The following is a 20,789-nucleotide window of genomic DNA, read 5'->3' as shown; positions in this document are numbered from 1 at the left end:
AGGAGATTCCAAAAGACAGCAGACCGTGTTTCTTCTCTTGAAAAGCTCCTACTTGGTAGGAGTAAGCTACGTTTATCTCAATTATCATCATAAAACATAAAAAGTTCTAGACTGTGGGAAACTTCAGGGTGCTATAGGGAAATAAAGAGATAATTCAATAATTCATATCTATCTGGGGTCAAGACAGAGGGATTGCAGATACAAAAGAGCTAAAATACTCTGTAGATCTAGATGGAGTTAGATGGGTAAAAATGTGTGGGAACCCAGACAGAACTGCATATACAAAGTCAATACAAATGTGTTGTGTACTATACACATATATGGGAAGAAACGAGGTTTGCTAAAAAGGGACGCAGACTGTAGATGACTGTGCTGTAGACTAGACTGTATGACTTTTCATGTGACTTTGAAGGGAGTAGGGGGAATTTAAGTTGACTCAGGGTTTTTTTAGTATTTTGGGGGGATGGTTGCCTTTTCCAAAGCAAAGCATGATGGAAGAGGGCCAACTTTGAAGAAGGAAAAAAAAATAATCAGCACTTCAGGTTTAGAGAGGTCCCAAGAGCATCTGAAGATGTTTGCCTCTTTCTGAACCAATCCATCATTGTGTGTCTTTGCCAGGTGCACCCGGAAGGAACGGTGTGAACGCTCCAGAGAACCCCGAAGGTTTGCCTCAGAGATGAAGCAGTGTGTCCGGCTGACAGTCCATCCCAACAACATCTCTGTCTCTCAGTACAACGTGCTGGTAAGGGTGGGAAGGTCAGACTCCAGGGAAAAACTCTCCCCAGCAATAAGCACCAAGGCCTCTCAGGAACACCTCTATATCAGGGGTGGGATATTAGCCAAGAAGTGTCTACTGGGGGCCCAAGAAAGGGGACATGGGCAAGAAAATTAAAGAAAAGATTCCAGTCATAAGAATAAGGAAATGACCATGCCAAAGGTAATTGAATAATATAAAATAAGGCTACAATGAGATTCCACCTCACTACAGGCAGAATGGCAATCATTAAGAACGAAAATAAAAACAAATGCATCTAGGCACTATGGAAATTAGCACAGAGGTTCTTCAGAAGACCGAAGGTAGATTCCCTTTCCCCCATATGACTCAGATATAATACCCACTCCTGGCTATGGGATACTTGAACATTGATATCTTTTAGCAGGACTATTCCTAACTGCTAATTTGTGGAACCAACATAAGTATTTGTCAACTATGGGCTGAATAAAGAACCAGGGTTTATATACACAAAGAAATCCTTTTTTTTTTTCAATCATAAAACAGAACATCTCCATGCCATTTGAAAAAAAAATGGGTGAAACAAGATCATGCTCTTAAGTGAATTTAAATCTGGCTCAAAAAGACCAATGCCATGTTTTCTTTCGTTTGTGGATCTTGGATATTATAGAGACCTAAAATCATATATTTACAAATGACATGAAAATGGAAGCTCTAAGAAGGGAGAAAATAGGCCTACTGGGAGAGTGAGGATAGAAAGGGGGATAGTGGATCATGAGTTAATGTGCTCAAAATACATTTTATATATGCAGAAAAATAGCATTACATGACCAAGCATAATAAAAGGTGTAATTTTTTTTTTATAATCCAAAATATGCAGTGGGTATAACTAACTACTCATTAGCCAACTTGAGATTAGTTGGTGTGCAAGTAAATATGGAATGATGGAATAAGTCCATGTAGCAATGAGTGTTGACAATTATCTCTTTATCTATGAAGGGAGCAATGTAGGTACGTCAGGAGAATGCGGTGCAGACCCAGAGTTGTAGCACTAGGCCTTTGGCAGTTAGTGTCCCCGTTTTACCAAATGGAAGAAGCGTCCCATTAGCCAACCTGGTCCTGCTCAGAATTATTCTAGCTCACAAATCCCCTAAGTGTTACCACTTTCTGGCACCAAATCCATTCCTATCCTAGTGGGTTTCTTTAGTCTCTGTCTCTACCTTCCACTGCCTTCCCTGCACGACTCTTGTAACAAGCTGGCTTATGTTAATAATTCTTCTTCCTTTGTCTGTCTCTTTCTCTTCCTCCTGCCTTTCTTCCTTCCTTTCCTCATTTCCCCCTCCTCTTTGTCTCTGCCTGGCTGGGTGGTTCACAGCTGGTCCTAGAGACATACAATGTCCCGGAGCTGTCAGCAGGTGTCAACTGTACCTTTGAGGATCTGTCAGAGATGGATGGCCTGGTAATAGGCAATCAGATCCAGTGCTACTCCCCTGCAGCCAAGGAGGTGCCCCGGATCATCACAGAAAATGGTGAGCAAGTGATCCCAGGAGGCAAAGTTGGGTGGCAGACTTTTCATTGTGCCTGGGTAGCAGAACTCATGACAGATGTGGGGTATTGATGGAGCCTAAGGGCAGGAATAAGTCGGAGGGCGGAATGGGCTGATGGTTAAAAGAGATAGAGGTGAGATGTTGAGATGTTGCTCCTTTGCCCTTGGAAATTAACTGGTACAGCCCTTTTGTCTCAGCCTCAGCTTAGCAACGAAACTTCTACCTCATCTTAGATGAGGAGGAGCTACAGAGAAGGTAGGTAGGGGCAAGTCTAGAACAGTAGTGATGTATGGAAGTGGTTGTCTGCTCATTTTAGCTAGCCTGGAGCAAGGATATGATGGGGCAGGTCCAATGGCTCCATGACAATTTGTTCACACTCACATGACTGAGTCTCTGGCTCTAGAGCACTTTCTTCCCACCCTCCCACACATAGCCGCCTGTTGCCTATAGCCACCTGTCCTGGGAAGGATGTGAGTGGACACAGGCTAGACACATGTAAGGGACAGGCTGTCTGGGTAGAAGGATTCCATGTTGTCTGTCCCATTTGGGTCTGTCACATTTATTCAGAGTCAGTTGATTAATGAGGCTCTCTCGGAAGGCAGAAAACAAGGCTGGAAGCAGGGTCTAGGGTCAGAGCTGTGAATTAAACATGGGCTCCAATGCTTCCTTGGAGCCAGCTGAGGAATCTAGTATCTCTTACCCCTATGGAGCCAAGTCCCACAGAGGAGGTAGTATCAGGGCCAGGTCTCTCTGCTCAGAGATGAGGTGAGCTTATCTGTCACATGTTTATACATATATGCAGTGCCATTCATACCATCAGCAACAGTTTTCCTGAGATACTACATGTTATTCCTCCCTGGCTACTTATCATTTTGATTCTATGAGGCTTTCAGGTACCGCACATGAGGACATTTGACTGCATGACCCGTGCGTGTGCATGTGTGCGTGTGCATGATAAGTGACTGGGGAGGGGGGAAGTCTAGTGACATAACAGAGAAGGGAGACTAAACCCAATTTGTTTTGCTTGTGTGTATATGTGTGTGAGGGGGCCATCCTGGAACTGAACCTTGCTAACTCAGAGGCCTATGAAAGCTGACAGCATCCCAGAGGAAGTGGCTCTCTTCCCCAGAGTACATTACTGCTAACGGGACTTTGGCTTGGGTTTTGAACTTCCCCTGGCCCCCATTGGTGGGCTCTGCCTTATAGGGGACCATCATGTTGTCCAGCTGCAACTCAAGTCAAAGGAGACCGGGATGACCTTCGCCAGCACCAGCTTTGTCTTCTACAACTGCAGTGTCCACAATTCGTAAGTGTCCTGGCTTTACTCAGCTTCTTGTCCCTAAGGTCAAGGTTCATGCAACGCTCGGAAGACCTCATTATGATTTCAAGGAATCATTGGATGGAGGCTTCCAAAGAGGCATCCTTAACACTAGAAGGCAGGTCTCTCTCTGGTACCAATAGTATGAATGGAAAGAGACTAGAAAGAGACAGACTCAAGAGCATATGATATGAGCCCTGCAAATCCCTAACCTATGCATCTTCTCTGGCACAAAGCTTCTACCCTGATTCCCTTCCCACTGTCTATTAGAGGTGATGAGTGACAGAAGTTCACACCTACACAGAGGAGGAATCAGAGAAGGGAAGCCTTTACATTTCTAGCAAGCCAACTAAATGCCCACCCACCCTGTAAGCTGGTCAAGACTTGCTTTGATAGGTACAATAGAAAGGTCAAAAGACAGAGTGGATGAGTCCCTGCAACAAAGACATAGGAGCCTGGTTCTGACTTTGTTTGACTTTGGCATCTCCTCCATTTAAATAGTAATTATGAGCAGGAAACTACCTAGAAGATTTAACCATTCTCTAGTGTTCTCTATAAGAGGGGATATAAGTGTACTGACACCATAATATGTAGTGATTGAACCAGATTAGTTACTTTGAATACTTGGTGGAAGGCACCTAATTTTCAATGCCTCTTGATTCATGGCGTACAGTATTGACAATGGGTCAGTAGTCACAGCACATCATAGTAGCTGGAAGGGTTTTTGCTGCAACAGTGAGAGCTTGTAGAATGTTAGATCACATCTTGCCAAATCAAGAAGCAAAGCAGCCAGCAGGCATTATCTTCAAGGTCTGCCTCCAGTGACTCCCCTTCAGGTCATAGTCCCCAAGATTCTACAAATTTCCCAAAACAGTACCACTAACCAGGAACCAAGAGTTCAAGCAAATAAGCCAATCCCTGGGGACATTACACATTCAACCTGCAACATGACAGCCCAAGAGTACTGTCCTATTTGAGCAGTCCTTGTCTGAGGCACTACCATTGTCACCACTGTGTATCAGACCTAAGTCTCCGCAGGATGGCTGTAAGGAGTCAAAGAGCCATTACAGGGTACCATTCAAACCCCAAGTGGCTCATTGATTAGATGCTACTCCAGCTTTTTGTTAGGTTTTTCTTGTTATTTTCTCTGTGAAATGATGAGATTGAACCAGATTGAAGATGTCTATTTTTTTTTAACTTTTTCACCATAGAAACAAATTAGGTATGGAAACCCAATATGCAAAATAGATACAAGAAGTGGCTGTTTACTAGGGGAATTAGGAGGCCAGGAACCCCTCTATCTAGGAGTCCCATGGGACTCTAGAGAGTCTCCAAAAAAGGGCTGTAGAACCTTCAGGGTTTCACAGAAGAACATTTGAAACACACGTGCCCTGACCCCCAACATTTCTGCATGTTTTAACATGCTATTCTGCATTCCTCTCTTCACAGGTAGGCGTCTAACATGATACTTGGTGGGCTCTAATAGGATAAAAAATTAGGGTCCATGTAGGCTATCTATGAGACTAGAAGTTAGCTCAGTTTGGGATCTTTGGGAAGGAAGCCTGTCTCCTTCCCAGCCAGAACCCAACTGTACCAACATCAGGGTTTTCTTCTCACTTCTTGCCATGGAGTTCCCGGTGATATCACCTCTTAGTGCCATCCTGTCTATAGTGTTACTCATTAGATGGAAGATTCACAAATTAATAAGACCACAGCACTCAGGCCCTGCCCTCCACTGGAACCAATATCAACCCAATTGCTTGGTCAAAGATTGCAGCCTAAGGGCCTCATGGAAGAACGAGATAGAACACCAAGAGCCTAGGAGAATCCCAGCACTGAGGTTTATAAAAGAAGGGCCCAAAGGGGCCAACCCTTCTTTGGCCAAAGGTTGGTCAAGTAGAGGAAATAGAAAGGCCCTACAGAAGGTGGACCAGCCTGTGGGGATCAGCTCTGCCTGTGTGGCACGGCTTTTGAGTTTGCAACAATTGGGAACCATGTTGATGTTTTAAGCAACAGAAGGTTCTTACAAAGTTTCCTGTCTCCTGGAGGTTAGGAGTATAGTTGGCAACTGTGCTGGGACACACAGTATAGAGACTGCAGCTTCAGTAGCTTCTGCTGTTACCAGAACATTGACATAGTCCATAACAGTGAGACTCAGGGGCAACTTGAATTAAAACCTGGTTTTGGTTTTGTCTTAGTTATTATAGACTCTGCTCCTTATTGATCTCCTATTTAGCAAAAGACAATGTCAACAATGTAGGGAGAGGGAGGCTCACAGGGTTCCAGCTCTGACTAAGGAGTTCATTCCATGCGGCCTTGAGAAAGATGGATTTGTATGAGACTTTCATTTGCTCATCATTCAAGGGTCATCTTTCAATAACAAAATGTTCTGCTAGATTCTAAAAACATAATTACTGGGGCTGAGGTTCTAAGATGTGTGCTTCTTCTCTGTGCCCAGATGTCTGTCCTGTGTGGAGAGCCCATACCGCTGCCACTGGTGTAAATACCGGCATGTTTGTACCCATGACCCCAACACATGCTCCTTCCAGGAAGGCCGAGTGAAACTGCCTGAGGTAGGTCCCAGCAGTGGTATGGGGAGAGGCACTGCTTGTAAGCATAGAACACACTCGGAGTCCATCTATTCAGAGGAAAAACCAAGAGAAGATCCTAGAGGTCTGTTCTTCCCTCCCAAACCTTGACTCTTCAGGGGTGGTGCGTAAAAGCAACGGATGAGCTGAGCCTTTCATAGGTGTCTTGTTTTTGGCTCAGCCCAGAAGATTTGGGTAAAATATGAGTATGAGTATCCTTTTTAGTTCTTACCTACCTCCAATGGAATAGAATGGACATGAGTCAGACGGTCAGTGGGCCCACCTTGGTATGAAAAGTTGCCAACAGGCTGACAGTCTTATCTATGGGTCTTGATCTTGGGGACAGGAACAGAAGGGCAGGTCAATTCCCTTGGAGGAGGAGGTCAAGCCTCCTGGAAATACCCATCTGAAATCTGCCTGGTACAATACAGAAGTCAGACAAAATGACTTCAAGGTCTCTCCTGCTCTCAAAATAGTGAACCTGACCAAGGTTTTGGGAACAGAAAGGCCAAGGCTGATAGGAGAACAAAAACAATGGTCTTTTGTGGACTATCAGTGCTTCTTGCCACTCTCTTGAAGGAGGCCTGCTTCTCCTTCTCTCTCACTTGTCCCCTTCCTGTTCCTTTTGTGATGAGGTTGTCCTAGATGCTTAGAAAAGAAGATTAAAAGAGCCAAAGAAAGCAAAGTAGGAGCTTCCAGCGTTCCCAGAACCACTGTGGGGTGTCTGTGGGAGATGGTGCTTTCAAGCACAAGGTGCCAAATTTATGCCTGGCTTTCTCAGCATCTGCTGGGGATCCATGGCCTCTCAGGGGATTTGATGCCAGGGCTCCTTAGAAAGGATCAGGCTTTTAGGAATATGGCTAATTACAAGGGCATGAGACAGACTGGGTTCTTGACATTGTTCTTCAGTTCCTCCATTTTCCATATGTTGTGCATGGTAACTGAGCAGGCCACTGCAGTAGGAGACTCCACCATAACTCAGAATCTTCCATGTCTCCCTGTCACAACATCAAATGGAATAAACTTGGACCCCTCTTTTTCTTGGATTTTTTATTTTATTTTATTTTTTAAGAGAAAGACTTTCTAAGAGTTCACTTCTGGTCCAACTGCATCCCAGTGCTGTTTTGAAGTAAGCATAGAGGGAGAGACTGAGTAGGGTTACTTCATCCCGTTGCTGTGACAACATCTTCCTAGTAGATGCCCCAAAAGGCAACTAAGTAAATAAATGTTTCTGAACTATTGACTGAGTCACTGAGAGGAGGTTATTGTTTTCAGAACTCAAAACAGAATTCATGCTTGCTAGTGTAAATGTAGCCTTTTAGAAAAACACCATTAGCTTTTTGGTTTTTGTTTCTACACATAAACTATAGCAGAAATAAAAGATATAAAGGGAAAGTTTGCAACAGAAAGAGGGTCTTCTATTCACAGGCTGGTCATCTAAATGTCGGCTATTATGGTAACCATTGCAAATGCCTGTGAGAAATCAACTGAAAAAGAGAAAGGGTTGGGGCAGAAGGATTTTAAAAGCCAAAGAATTGGGGAGTTTTATATAAGACTGTCTCCTAGTAATGTCAGAAGCTTTACCCATAAAGTCTCACCAACATGACTACCTAGACAAGAGCTAAATAATAGGCATGCCAATGTAAATGGGGGCAAGTCTATGAGTGAGTCCTGAACCTCACACAAAGAACTACAGGCATCTAAGGGACCCTGAGAGTGTTGGAAGAGTATACCAATTGGTTAGCCAACACCAAAAGGTCAAAAGGTCATCCCTGAAAACATATATGAGTAGCATATTCAGACTAAGTTATATTTAGAAAAATATGTATGTATTTATGTATGTGAATATGTATGTATTCTCATAGGGTGCATATCCAGTCAAGACTTAGAGATGCAAGCTGTATTTGATATCTGACTGGGTGACTCATGGTCTTAGAGCCTGAAGTTGCACTAGGCATAGGGACCAAGACCCTCTTGCAATGCTGGTAAGACTCAGACCACAGCAATTCTTCTGGAGCTCCTCAGGTTCATGTTCTTCTTTACCCTGTGAGGCGATACAGATGGGGTCCTTTTGTTTAGCCAAGAGTGAGGCTGCCAGGTGGCTTTTCATCTGCTGCACCATCTTGCATCCCCAAGTATGCTTTCATCTCGCCCCACACTGGTTTCGCTGGCTATCACCAGGGGTGTTGAGTTACTTTTTTCCCCCCCGAACAAAGAGCACGTTCAGGCGAGGTTATTGGTCTGGAATGGAGAACTGGTGGAGCATTGTAGTTGGGTTATGAACAGCAAGTATTCAGGCATAATTACAATTTTTAGAAATAGAATGTCCAGTAACATATGTCGTTTATAGTAACTATATCCCAGTTACAAGGGATGGTTTTGTTTCAACTAATGATGGCATTGTGATAACAACTTAGACCCTTAGATCAGCTGCCAGAGTCTGAGCAGCAAATAGAAAGGGAGATGAGAGGAGAGATGAGGTAGGCGGTGTCTCCCCGCTTGCTCTTAGTTCTCTTCTCCCAGTACCCTCTAAGGTTTCCTGCCATCTCCTGGAATGGCCTATGGCTGCTTACAGAGCTACAGGAGCCTCTGTCCTTGTGTGCCCTAGAGTTGCTGATTCCTCTACAGCCTCACCTGAACAGAGCCATCTGGCCCACACAGTAGGTACTGATGGTTGAGATGAACTGCTATAGAAAACAAATCCACTGGCAAAGAGGTGGTCCTCAATGGGTGGTTGCACGATTATTTCTTGTCAGAGTTGAAGAATCACAGTGATCCATTACTGAAGCTGTGTTCTCCAGGTACCAATCTAGAAAAGCTACACATACGTGGGTGGTTCCTGGGTGAACAATCTCAGAGAGGAGCTGCTACGTACTACTTTTCCTCTTGAGGTTCAACCAGTGTGCTTCCTCCAGAGAACAACTATAAGATCAGAGGAGGTGAAATACAGTCTGTTTGATCTGCAGTGTTGTACTTGAAAGGTTCTCCCAATGTCCACTGCCACCCCATGGCTCTGAGATGTCCTACACTAGGGCAGGTGTGACAAACTCTGGAACCCTAAAGGTCAAGTTCTCTCTAGAACTACAGAACCAGAAAGAAAGAGTCCCAGACTGCTGCTTGTCCCTGATGCTGAATGAAACCCACCCTTAGAGATAACGGCCAAAAGCATTTACTTAATCCCAGGTTTGACTTTGGAGAGAAATTACACTATCCCCCATTGTCAGTAATTCTGCTTTCATTCCATCAGACAACCATTCCTGGGAACCACCTCTGCCATGCATTTCACCTCCCTTGAGAAAACAAAACCAAGCCCAGCTCAAAAACTTGTTTCCAACCCATGAACATACATCCCCCTTTCAGGTATTCAATTACTGGGCTGCCATTTCTCCAGACAACCGCACTTTCCATCAATCTCACCTGCCCCTCCCCCTTGGGGTTATGGGTATTTCCTTTCTGTATTATTAGTTCGCTCTCTCCATAAACCAGCCCATCGTAGATCATGCTAATGGCATTATAAACTTGGGGAACAGCAAGAAAATATATGGTGCATTACATCTTTGTATTGAGCATCAGGGGTCTGAGAGGGTGAGTATAAATTTGGGAAGTTGTTAAGGCTACTAGGGCTGGCTCCCGTTTGGAAATGACTGGGGGACTGACGTGATACTGGGGGAGGAGAAGTGACCTACAAATCATGTTTTCCTTAGCCACTCCAGATCTGATGTCCCCAAGAGCTTTGCATTCTCCCAATTTCACTGTAACAACCGGGAGAAACAGAGCTCTCATCTTGCAAATACACCAGGGGCTGTAAATCCACAAGCCTGTCCCCAGCCGCAGGCAGCCCCAGCCCTGAAGGCAGTGTTCTCTTTCCCAGCCCAGGAGCATTCTTTATGTCCTTGTTCAATTATTTAAATATGCTGCGAAGCCTCTGCCTAAAGGAACAACAGGCAAGCTGGACATCGTGGATGGAAAGGCAGCTCTCTCTGGCCTTCATACATTGGCTTTGCTCTTCTGCACTCAGTACCCCTAGCCTCATTTTGTGCCTTCAAGTGGTGACCAAAATATACAAGAGGTGAACTGTTGACCTGGAATCATCTGGGTCCATCTTCAGAATTCCAAGTTATTAAATATTTGCTTGTGCCTCCAGCCATTGTCCCTCCATACCCTTGGTCTATTCTTACAACTGTAGAATGTAGCCACAGGGTGAAAGAGCCTCCAAGGGGGGCTGCTTCTTATTGCCTGCATTCAAGTCTCCACATAATCTTGTCAAACACAGGTGTTTTCCATTCTGCAGGAGTTGGCCCTTGCAAATGACAGTTCAGCGAAACACCTGCTTTGAAAAGAGAAGGGCAGTATGTTTTGGAGGGAATCAGTATGGGGTTAGATAATCATCTGTGGCTGAAAAATAAGACGAGCAGAAGAAAATATTGACTCATCGTTTGTGAGTCCCGAGGTTACTGCTCATTTGAATCGTCTTCATTGAAATATCAGGAGGATGATATGAGTTGTGTTACAAAACAAGGGAAGGGATGTGTGATGGGGGTAGGGATTGAATCCCTGTACCGAGTTAACTACATCAACTAGAATTATAACAGTAGCACAGAATGCCTACCAGATCCAGTGTCTAGTTAGGTGAGATCAGGCTGAAAAATAACAATGATTAAAATAATAAAATACTTCCCTGCTGATAAATAGCTCTTCCTCCCCGGCGAGCTTGCTCATGACCCTTGCTGTTTATTGTTAATCCAGTTGATTGGCATTTTAAATACCACATTTTTAACTAACTGAGGAGATACTGATTTCATTTTGCTTTTAATTTTTTAAGTTAGCATGTAAAGAAATATATTTGATCATGCTGTTCGTGTGTGTATTTGTTATTCTTTGTTCTTGATTGTTTTTGAGGAAGTATTGTTATTCCTATGGTAGAGATGAAAAAATTGAGGTTCAAAATATTTTATTGATGAATCTCAGATCATCTGTGGGCTAATAATGGGGCAGGACAGAAAGGAAAACAAGCCATTCTTCATATGTTATATTCATGAGATCACGTGTGTCATGTTTCCTTACTAAGCTGTTCTCTAATCTTCTCCAGACAGTAGCTAGGAAGCCTACGATTTGCTTCAATTCTGATGCTATCTACCCGGAGTAGTGTCAGATGCCACAGGTTAAAAGGCTCAGTTCCACAAGCTCACCCCCAAATTAGGATGCCCGTCACAAGTCACAAATATACTAACTGGTGTTTCTGATCGACTACTCCACAGGGCTCCCCAAATCTCTTCTTCTTCAAGTTTGATGCTTTGTTGTAATGAGAGTTCACAATTCTCAGAGAAACATTTTATTTACATTCTCTGGCTTACTAGAAAAGATGCTGCAAAAAAAAAAAAATACAGAGGAACAGCAAGTGAAAACTGTCAAGAACAAGATCTGTGGGGAGGGGCCCAGGGCTTCCATTCCTGCTTCATGTGCATGTTATCCCAGGATGTCCATATATTCAACAACTAGAAAGTTCCTGGCTCTTTCATGTAAGGTTGTTGTTTTTTTAAGGTTTATTTTTATTTTTAGCTTGTGCATGTGGGTGTGTACAGAGGTACCAGAGGAGGCTGGAAGAGGGTATCAGATCCCTTGGAGCTGGAGATACATACAGTTATGAGCTGCCTGATATGGGTGCTAGGAACCAAACTCCAGTCCTCTGCAATAGCAGTCCGTGCTTGTTACCTATAAGCATCTCCTGAGCTCCTTATGTGGAGTTTCTATGGCTGTTCCTTTATGTAGACATGATTGATTAACTCCTCTCAAAGTTCAACCAGTGGACTTACTCCAGAGAACAGTTGTAAGACCAGAGGATGTGAAATGTATTCTATTTGATCTGCAATGTTATTCTTAAGAGGTTCTTCCAACATCCACTACCAGGCTGGCCACTGGTAGTGAACTTAACCTTTAGTTCCTCTCTCTTCTCCAGCATCTGGAAAGATGTTCTCGTCCCACAGTTAGCTAGCAAATAGTCTCCATTCTCAGATGAGCTCCTCGGTGGCATAAACTTAAGTATGGTTAAGATAAGCTTATTGAGAACAACAACAGAAAGATTCCCATCCCCAGAATCGTTAAGGAAATTCCAAGGGTTCTAGAAGCAACATGCAAAGAACCAGAGGAAAAGCCCAAATAATATATTTTATATCATGTCCTAATATCCAGGATCATAAAAACCATCTAGTCCAGACCATGTTTTTATTTTATGGGTGAAGGGGAAATGACTTGTGGTTGGCTAGTGAGTCTCAGAGTATGTGGTAATGTAACAGCAGAATGTTATTCCTGACAAAGAGATATACTCAGGGGACCAGATAGATGTAGGGGAACTCAGTAATGGAGCCACTAGGAGTCCCTGTGTGAGTACTTCATAGTTCCCAGAGACCCATCTCCTTAGAGCCTTGGGACCTCCTGTGAGAGGAAAGCAAGACAGTGGTGGATCTTCACCACAGATCCTATTCCTTTTTTACTCCTTTGCATTTTAGATTTGTTGGTCAGTTTGTTTTAATGGTGGTGGTATATACCAATAAAAGCAATCCCATTCTATGGCCAACTAATGATTAGCTCTGCTTGCAGACAGGAGCCTAGCATAACTGCCCTCTAAGAGGCCCTACCCGGCATCTGAAACAGATTCAGAGTCTCACAGCCTAACATTAGCCAGAGCTCAGGTAGTCTTGTGGAAAAATTGAGGAAAGACTGAGAGACTGGAAGAGGGGGATAGGGAATCCAGAAGACCAACAGAGTCAACTAACCTGGACCCTTGAGGGCTTTCAGAGCCTGAACCACCAACCAAAGAACATATACATGGGCTGGATCTTACCTCCCTCTTATGCATATTGTAACAAATGGTGTTCCTGTGGGTTATTCAACAACTGGAGTGGGGGCTGTCCCTGACTCCGTTGCCTGGCTGTGAATCTTGTTTTCCTAACTGAGCTGCTTTGTCTGGCCTCAGTGGGTGAGGATGTGCCTAGTCTTTCAGTGACTTGAGGTGCTAGAGTGGGTTGATACCTGGATGGGGGTCTTATCTTCTTCAGAGAAGAAGGCAATGGGACAGGGGCTGTGTGTGAGGTAGACTGGGAGGGCTGCAATTGGGATATAAAGTGAAATAAATAAATAAATAAATAAATAAATAAATAAATAAATAAATAAATAAATAGGAGAATGCCATTCTAACCTATTCCAAAGTTACAGGGTTCTGCCTACCAGAACAGAACCATCTCAGAGAGGACTCTCAATAGGAAAGGCAGGAGACGGAAGGCATGCCTCCCCACTTGTCTCTCCTATGCTTGAGGCACTCAAAGGTACGGAAATGAGTCAGGTCCAGTAAGAGACGTGAAGTCTAGAAGGCTGGAATATGCTGAAGTGGTGGTATAATTCTGGAAAAGATAGAGAGGCAGGAGTCAGCTTAAAGGTTCCAATAAGTTGGAGGAAGAATTTGGAAAAGAAGAGGGACAGAGCTGCAACCTGAGCTGAGAGAGGCAAGGAAAGAAGGAACACTGGCTGCTGGCTTTCTCTGAGCCGTACCCATGGTAACTCATGCGATCTCCAGGACATACATTTGGAGGAAGAATTCTCATCCAGAGTTAGGTCAGCCAATGACAACAGGACTTTTAATGAGTGAGCAGGAGGAAACATGGACTCACTAACTCAATTCTATGACTTCCCACCATATCTCTCTAGCCACAGAACTCCCAGGTCAGAGTTCCTAAACTCCTGGGCTGACAATTTTTTTTTTGGGGGGGGGGAGGGTGGTGGTGGTGGGGGGAGTGTGGCAACTTCTCTGACATTTCCCATGAGTCTGTAGGTAGCTTTGCACCTGGCATCTTAGCAGACGGCAGGTCAGTCTGGGATGCTAGGTGGGAGGAAGGGCAGGGTGGTGGAGATGGCCTTGTCATGCCTTGTTGCCTAGGGGAAAATTGCCGTTTTACATTTCAATTAAGCAGGGGCACAGGGTCAAACATCAGCACTACTTAGAGGAAGATGTGTCCAGCCCATCCCTGGGCCTCTCCAATTATTATTAATGAACTTCCTCTCAGAACTGCCAACCTTTTAATATGCAAACTAGGCCTTTTAGGGGCCACTGCTAATCAGGACTCATTAGAGCACGCCTAACAAGCTTCAGTGAGAATCTTGCAGGGACAAGTGAGGAAGGCTTTGACTCCTGCCATCTTCTGGACAGAGCAAGGTTCCAGCCTTGCTCAAGTGGGTGTCACTATTCCATCTGACTGAGAGATCCAGAAGGGGTTCTACTCACCAGGACCTGTTATACAAAGGAGAGGAAGGATGGTGATACAAGCAATTGGCTTCTTTAGCTGTCCACCCATCTGCCAACATTGAGTTCTTTTTTTCCCCCTCACCCTGACTCAGTTTCTCTTTTAGGAAGGGGTCAGTCAGATTATTCAGAGGAGTCTGGAATTCACATCTTGTCAGAGCATGTGGGACCAGATAGATAGATTCCGGGGGTGCTCAGAAATGGAGCCTTTAAGACTCCCTATATGGGTGCCTCATAGTTTAGGTTTTCTGGTTGGTCAGTTTTCATGGTAGTGAAATACACAAATGAAAAGACTATTCTAATCTATTTCAAGGGTACAGATAAGTAAAATCACACTGTAATTCCAACTCCACAGTTCCCAACGGAAGCTCTCCCCATGTAGCAACATTCCATTTCCCCTTATTTTAGATATCACCATTCTCCTTTCTGTCTTGAAATATGACTACTCTAGCTGCTCTGTGCACATGGAGGCATGTAGAATTTGTCATTGTGGGGCTAGCTTATTTCACTTTAATGTCTTCAGTGTTTAGCCATGTTGTTGTGTGGGTCAGAATTTTCACCTTGTTTAGGGATGGATATTTTTCCATTGGATGGTATATATATATATATATATATATATATATATATATATACATACACACACACACACACATAGGGATAGATAGATAGATAGATAGATAGATAGATAGATAGATACTTTTATCCATCTATGGACACTTAGGATGCTTCTGCCTCTCATCTACTGTCACTGATGCTACTGTAAATGTAGCATACAAGGATCTGTCTAAGTTTCTGTCCTCAGCTATTTGGGGGACATCTGAGGGATGGGATATCAGTGTGCACTGCTCCCCATTCTTCTCAAGATACCCAATTCCTATCTAGTAGACAAAGGGATGTTGAATCTCAGTCTAGAGGTGTATAGGATCAAAAGCTCAGTGTCGTCCTGGTGCAGTTCTCAGTGACTTAAGGAATCAGTGGCCCATTTGCTTTGAGAGACAGTGTCCAGTTATCTATAAGATCCCTCTAATATCCTTTCCCCATGGTTTCTATGGTCAGCCTGCTCAAAAGTCATCTGGTTTGATAGTGCCTGGACAGAGGGAGGAATGTGGAGATAGTGGGACTTCCCTGGCACAAAATAGAGTACCCACCATATTGTCTTCTGATTCTATTATCTTCCAAGTCCATCCTGGCCTCTCAAGTTAGTGCTGAGTATCTCAAAAGAAGGGTGATTTGTTTCCTCCATTGCAAAGGTCCTCTGTAATCCCAGGGCTAGCGGTGTTGTTGCTGGCATCAAAGAAGAGCACTGTGTATCTGCCCTAAGGGGCATTTCCTCAGTTTCAACCACCCTCAGCACTTATTCAGAAGCTTCTAGACTGAAAATTACACTGAATACTAGTCCAGAATATTGGCAAATGACGCACTCAGCCCACATACTAGAGGCCCTCTTGGTTTCCCCAGCTGTGTTCCAGATTTGAGTTCTATGAACAGAGCTGAGGCCCAGGCTGTTGTCTGCATGTGTATCTACCCATATGGCCAATCTGTCCTCACTCCTGGCTGCCTGGAACTTGGCAGACAAAGATGCCATCAGTCCCTAGAGGAGCAGGATGCCCAGGCAGCAGGGTCAGTCTCTGACAAAGAAGAAATGGAATTTGGAGGGGACCACAGGCCTGTTAGAGCATCTTGGGTGGGATTAACTGGCATTAAAATTAATCTGAAGATGCCAAGGATAAACTCCAGGAGGAGTGGCTTCAAGATGATGACACTAGGACTTGAGATTTCTCAACCCTACTCCTTCCCCAATATGGGCGCTTGACCATCTGGGGAACCAACCATAACAAAGGTCAACATCTGTGTAATATTTGCAGAGGTCACTGTCCTTTTGGTGTTCCACATGCTGAAGCTGAGTCATGCCTTCTGTCCCTAGGACTGCCCCCAGCTGCTGCGAGTGGACAAGATCCTGGTTCCAGTGGAGGTGATCAAGCCCATCACTCTGAAGGCGAAGAACCTCCCACAGCCTCAGTCAGGACAGAGAGGCTACGAGTGTATCTTGAACATCCAGGGCATCGAGCAGAGGGTACCTGCCCTGCGCTTCAACAGCTCCAGTGTGCAATGTCAGAACACCTCTGTGAGTCACCCTCTTGGCCCTATTACTATGGGCTTCAATGAGCCCCATCAGCTCAGCTCCGTTGGGCTTATTATACCATTGGTCTCTGGGCTCCCTGCCCACTGGAATCCCTTTTCCTAGTCCCATACTTGTCTGTCCAATCCAGTCCCTGAACCTATGGTTTAATGGATACCAAAAAATCCACCAACTGTGACCTCTGATTGTAGTCTTTGTATGATCAGTGTCATCTGCACAAGACATACTGTTGGACCAGCGTAGGGTTCTGGAGCCCTGTTTGTGGGCAGATGTAACTATAGAAAGCAGAGCTTCTTCTTTCCCAAAAGGTGCTCTGGGAGGAAGACTTAGGCCCTTCCTTCTCACCCAGCCTGACCTAAGTGTTATATTCAAGCTCAAAAAAGCCCACAACTGCCTTTAAACCTACACAAAAGCTGTGCTAAGCCAAGATACATGATCCCTGCATTGACAGGAGTTGGCTTGGATCAGACGGCCCTTGACCAGTGTTTTTAAGTTCCACAGTTAAAGTCGAGCTCTGCCAGTGGGTGCCAGCAGCCCCCAGGCTACCAACAGCTGCCCACTGGATCCCTAGGGAACAGTGTCCCTGACTATGTGCCCATTTCCACCTAGTTTATTCCTTTCCTTCCTACTTTGCCTTCAAGCCCTGGCTCTGCTCCCTTTCACTCATCTGGGCTCCATTCTCTTCACCTAGATGCTTAAGATCAGCTGATGTTGGGTTAAGGACTTAGGGACCTATGATACTTTCCAGCAATGAAAAAAAAAAAAACATGGTTCTTTGCTGCACAAAAAGAGAAGTAGAAGTCAGGTATGATGGCCTGTGGCTATAACTCCAGCATTTGAGAGATTGGTACAGGATGATCACCACAAGTCTGAGTCTAATGTGAGCTACAGAATGGGACCCTATCTAAAAAAAAAAAAAAAAAAGGAAGGAAGGAAGGAGGCAGAAGAGGAGGAAAGTAAGGGAAAGAATATAAAGGCACAGGTTGGGGGTGCAGATCTATGTTTGGGGAGCTGAGATTGATGCAATTTGGGTACCATGTTTAGTGTCAAAATGTAAGAAGTATAAAATTAGATTTGTGGGCAAGTCTTAGCAGGACACCTGAAAGCAAATCAAAACTCTGAAGCTGAGGCTCTGCTTGCTGCCAGGCAACCTGTCCCTGCCCAAAGGAGATTGACTTAACTCAAGGTCACAGGTCCAGGCCTCTGTGCTCCTTATTTGAGAGTGTAACTCCAGGCCCCGAGAGTTCCACACAAAGTGCTGCGAAGGAACACCCTGATTTTCCTTTAGGAAGTAATCTGGGAAGAAATGGGCCTCAGAGAAACACATATGCCTGTTCTGTGTCACTCAGCAATGCACGGACTGATCTGTTTCCACAGCTTCTTGGGGTTAGGGAACACCTCTCCTGCTTTGACGGTCAGCCAGACTATTTTCCAGATGTCTTCAGTGTTATAACCCTGCAAGTACAGGGGACACTAGCTATGTCCCCAAATATCTTGAGTCAAGCAAATCAGCCCCAAGGGTTTGGCTGAAGTAATTTTTCCCCAAACAAGAAGAAAGAGGGAAGCTGGGATTCCTCACTGGACTCCACAGATACAATGAGATTTCAGGTTGTAGAGAAAACAACCTGTCTTCCTGAAAGAAGGTACCCCAGGGTGTGGGAAAATATCTGGAGTGAGGAGAGAGTCTGTGACCTTGGTCAAAGAGAGAGGGTCACAAACATCATTAGATGCCTCTGAGACCCCATGCATAGCCCAATCTGATCTTATAAATCACCAGTTAGACCTTCCTCTGTACCCTGGAGATGAATTGTCCTTCCAAGAAGCTGGGTTAGACCGGAGGCTTGCTCTCTTCAGTGCTGGATCAAAAACAACCTGGATTGCCATGTCCCCAGCAGGTCCAATTGCTGTGTCCTCCACAACCATAGAGCAAGGGTCACTTGCCCAATGAGCTCTTAGTAGTCACAGGAGAGTCTCTGGATATGAGATTGACACTAGGGGTGCCTAAGAAAAGGGTACAGAGGGGTAAGGCCAGCATTCTCCCCTCTTCCATGGTGTCTCATGAGCGCTTGGTGTTAGCACCCAGGCAGCCTGAGTGGGAATTCGACAGGACAGTATGGGTGTCTGTCTTGTCTATCTGATTCCAATGTCCAGGGTTTAAGGACTCACAAGATGACGAACTCCCCCATGGGGATCCTTTCATCTGGAAACCCAGTGCTCCAGGCCCTGTGCTTATGTGTGCTTCTGGTGCAGACCCAGGCCTCAATGCTCCTGAGTTCTCAGCCTCAGGTGCTTCCAGATCTACTTCTCGAAAATGTGGAATCCTGTGGCTGGATATATACAGAAGCCAAGGCTCTGACCAACCACCAAGGACAGCGCCAAGCCCTTTGGGGGCTACAGAGGCTCCCACAACTCTGTCCTCAGTCAGGTCTAGTTTCAGCTAGCTCTGGGGCATCAGGGCTCTCATACAACCTCAGCCACCTCTGCCCATGTGACCTTTCTTACTTTAACAACCCTAGTGATAGGAGAATCTTAAGTCTCAGGCACTGAGACAGTAGGAGTGGTAACGTCAAAATAAATTCAAGAGGAGTCCCCTGTCCCTACTAGATCCTCTGGATTCCTACAGTTCAGGAAGGCTCAGCCCTAGCTTTCCCCAGGAGCAGCTCTTTGGGAAGACAGGGGTATGGGGAGATCAGGTAGATCCCGGATACTGTTGATCTCAGCCAGGATGACATGCCTCCTTAATCTTGCAGATTAACGCAGATGGGAGCACTTCCAGATCCACTATTTGGGGACAGGCCTAGAGCCAGTGGCTATAGCTCCTGGGGACCGAGGGAGGAGCAGACGGATGGTTGCAGGCAGCAGCAGAGGAGCCCGCTGTAGGGATGTGTGGCCTACTTTAGACCAAGGCTCCAGGAAAATGTCAAGTGCTGCTAATAATAGAGCCTGCCACCTCCTCTCAGGCTGACGGTCACGAGCATGAGTGGGCTGCAAAGGGCACCAGCCCACCGCAGTGCTGGTCAAAGAGGGAAGGAGGCCATGAAGCCAACCAGAGACCTGGAAATAGACACAGCGCTCCAACCAACTCCTGCTGTATACAAGTGCTTTAGGAGCTTGCTTGTTCAACTAACAGAAGTCCCCAGCAGAAGCCCTCAGCACTTGGGACAAGGGTGTTCTGTTCAGAGGCAAGAATAACTCCATGTAGAGGTCTTTCCTGCCTTACAAGGAGAGAAAGCTGGGGGTCATATATCCCCAAGGGGATGAAGAAGTCATCACTAGAAGGATGGAGGTACACCAGCCTTGATTGAGACACTTAACCTCCTGGCCTTCAGGAGCCTGCAACCTCTCCTGCTTCCTGCATTCTGTGTCCTGTGCAGCCCTGAACTTTGTACAGATGAACTGCCTGCTGATTACAGAGAGCTATATAAATGCTAAGTGGTGCAGAGTGAAGGAGGTCAGGCGGACGGTCCAAGCTGCTCAGCTTGGGGGGGATACACAGAGAGTTCCTATTGTGGCCTATGTGTCCCATATAGATGCAGGTCACCTAGAGAGGGCAGATCTGCAGAACACAGCGACTTCCCCAGAGGCTCAGGACTGGTGGGGGCACCTGGGGTTAATGATGTCTACAGTATTTCCCAGTTGCAACCTCAGAAAATAGGAGAGAGAAAGAAAAGGCATTGCCCAGTGTATTTGCTCCTCGGAGCCTTTTGTTTTTCAATTTTCTTCAAAAGGCAAACGCACACAGACGTGTGCATGTGGCAGAGCCCATAAGCAGTCTCATGTGCACACAGCTCCATATGTACCACGTGTCTGGCACAGAAACACTCAGTTCGTGGCAGCTATTATTATTCTCCATAAACATAAACACAGGCAGCACAAATAGAGTTTCACAGAGCGTCCCCAGGTGTATACACTCAGATCAAAACACACAGCATTCTTTGGGGCTTTGAGCAGGTGACAGACGCTGTGCTTAGAGCTCTGTATGTATTATCTTCAGGCCACATGGCAATCATCCAAGGTGTGTGATGTTTCTTAATTCCAACTTTCCAAATGAGGGACCCAAACTTTGGTCATTTACTTGTGTTCATATTCTCCCTCTCCTCTCCTCTCCTCTCCTCTCCTCTCCTCTCCTCTCCTCTCCTCTCCTCTCCTCTCCTCTCCTCTCCTCTCCCA

At 45.3% G+C, this 20,789-nt stretch overlaps 1 protein-coding gene across 1 annotated transcript in view; it reads left to right on the top strand.

The window, feature by feature from the left end:
- Plxna4 (plexin A4) overlaps positions 1-20,789 on the top strand; it is a gene marked incomplete at its 5' end in the record, with an annotated part of 162,376 nt that overhangs the window by 71,756 nt on the left and 69,831 nt on the right. Inside the window, 5 exons of the mRNA XM_028781690.1 lie at positions 619-742; positions 2,109-2,262; positions 3,487-3,586; positions 6,057-6,171; positions 16,404-16,604. Coding sequence (XP_028637523.1) covers positions 619-742; positions 2,109-2,262; positions 3,487-3,586; positions 6,057-6,171; positions 16,404-16,604 — 694 coding nt within the window. The remainder of the gene's footprint in view (positions 1-618; positions 743-2,108; positions 2,263-3,486; positions 3,587-6,056; positions 6,172-16,403; positions 16,605-20,789) is intronic.

This window comes from Grammomys surdaster, unplaced genomic scaffold (assembly GCF_004785775.1).
Source record: "Grammomys surdaster isolate TR1022 unplaced genomic scaffold, NIH_TR_1.0 514, whole genome shotgun sequence".
NCBI classification, from domain to species: Eukaryota; Metazoa; Chordata; class Mammalia; order Rodentia; family Muridae; genus Grammomys; species Grammomys surdaster.
Note: the sequence above shows the minus strand (reverse complement) of the source record. Positions and strands in the feature narration are given on the sequence as shown.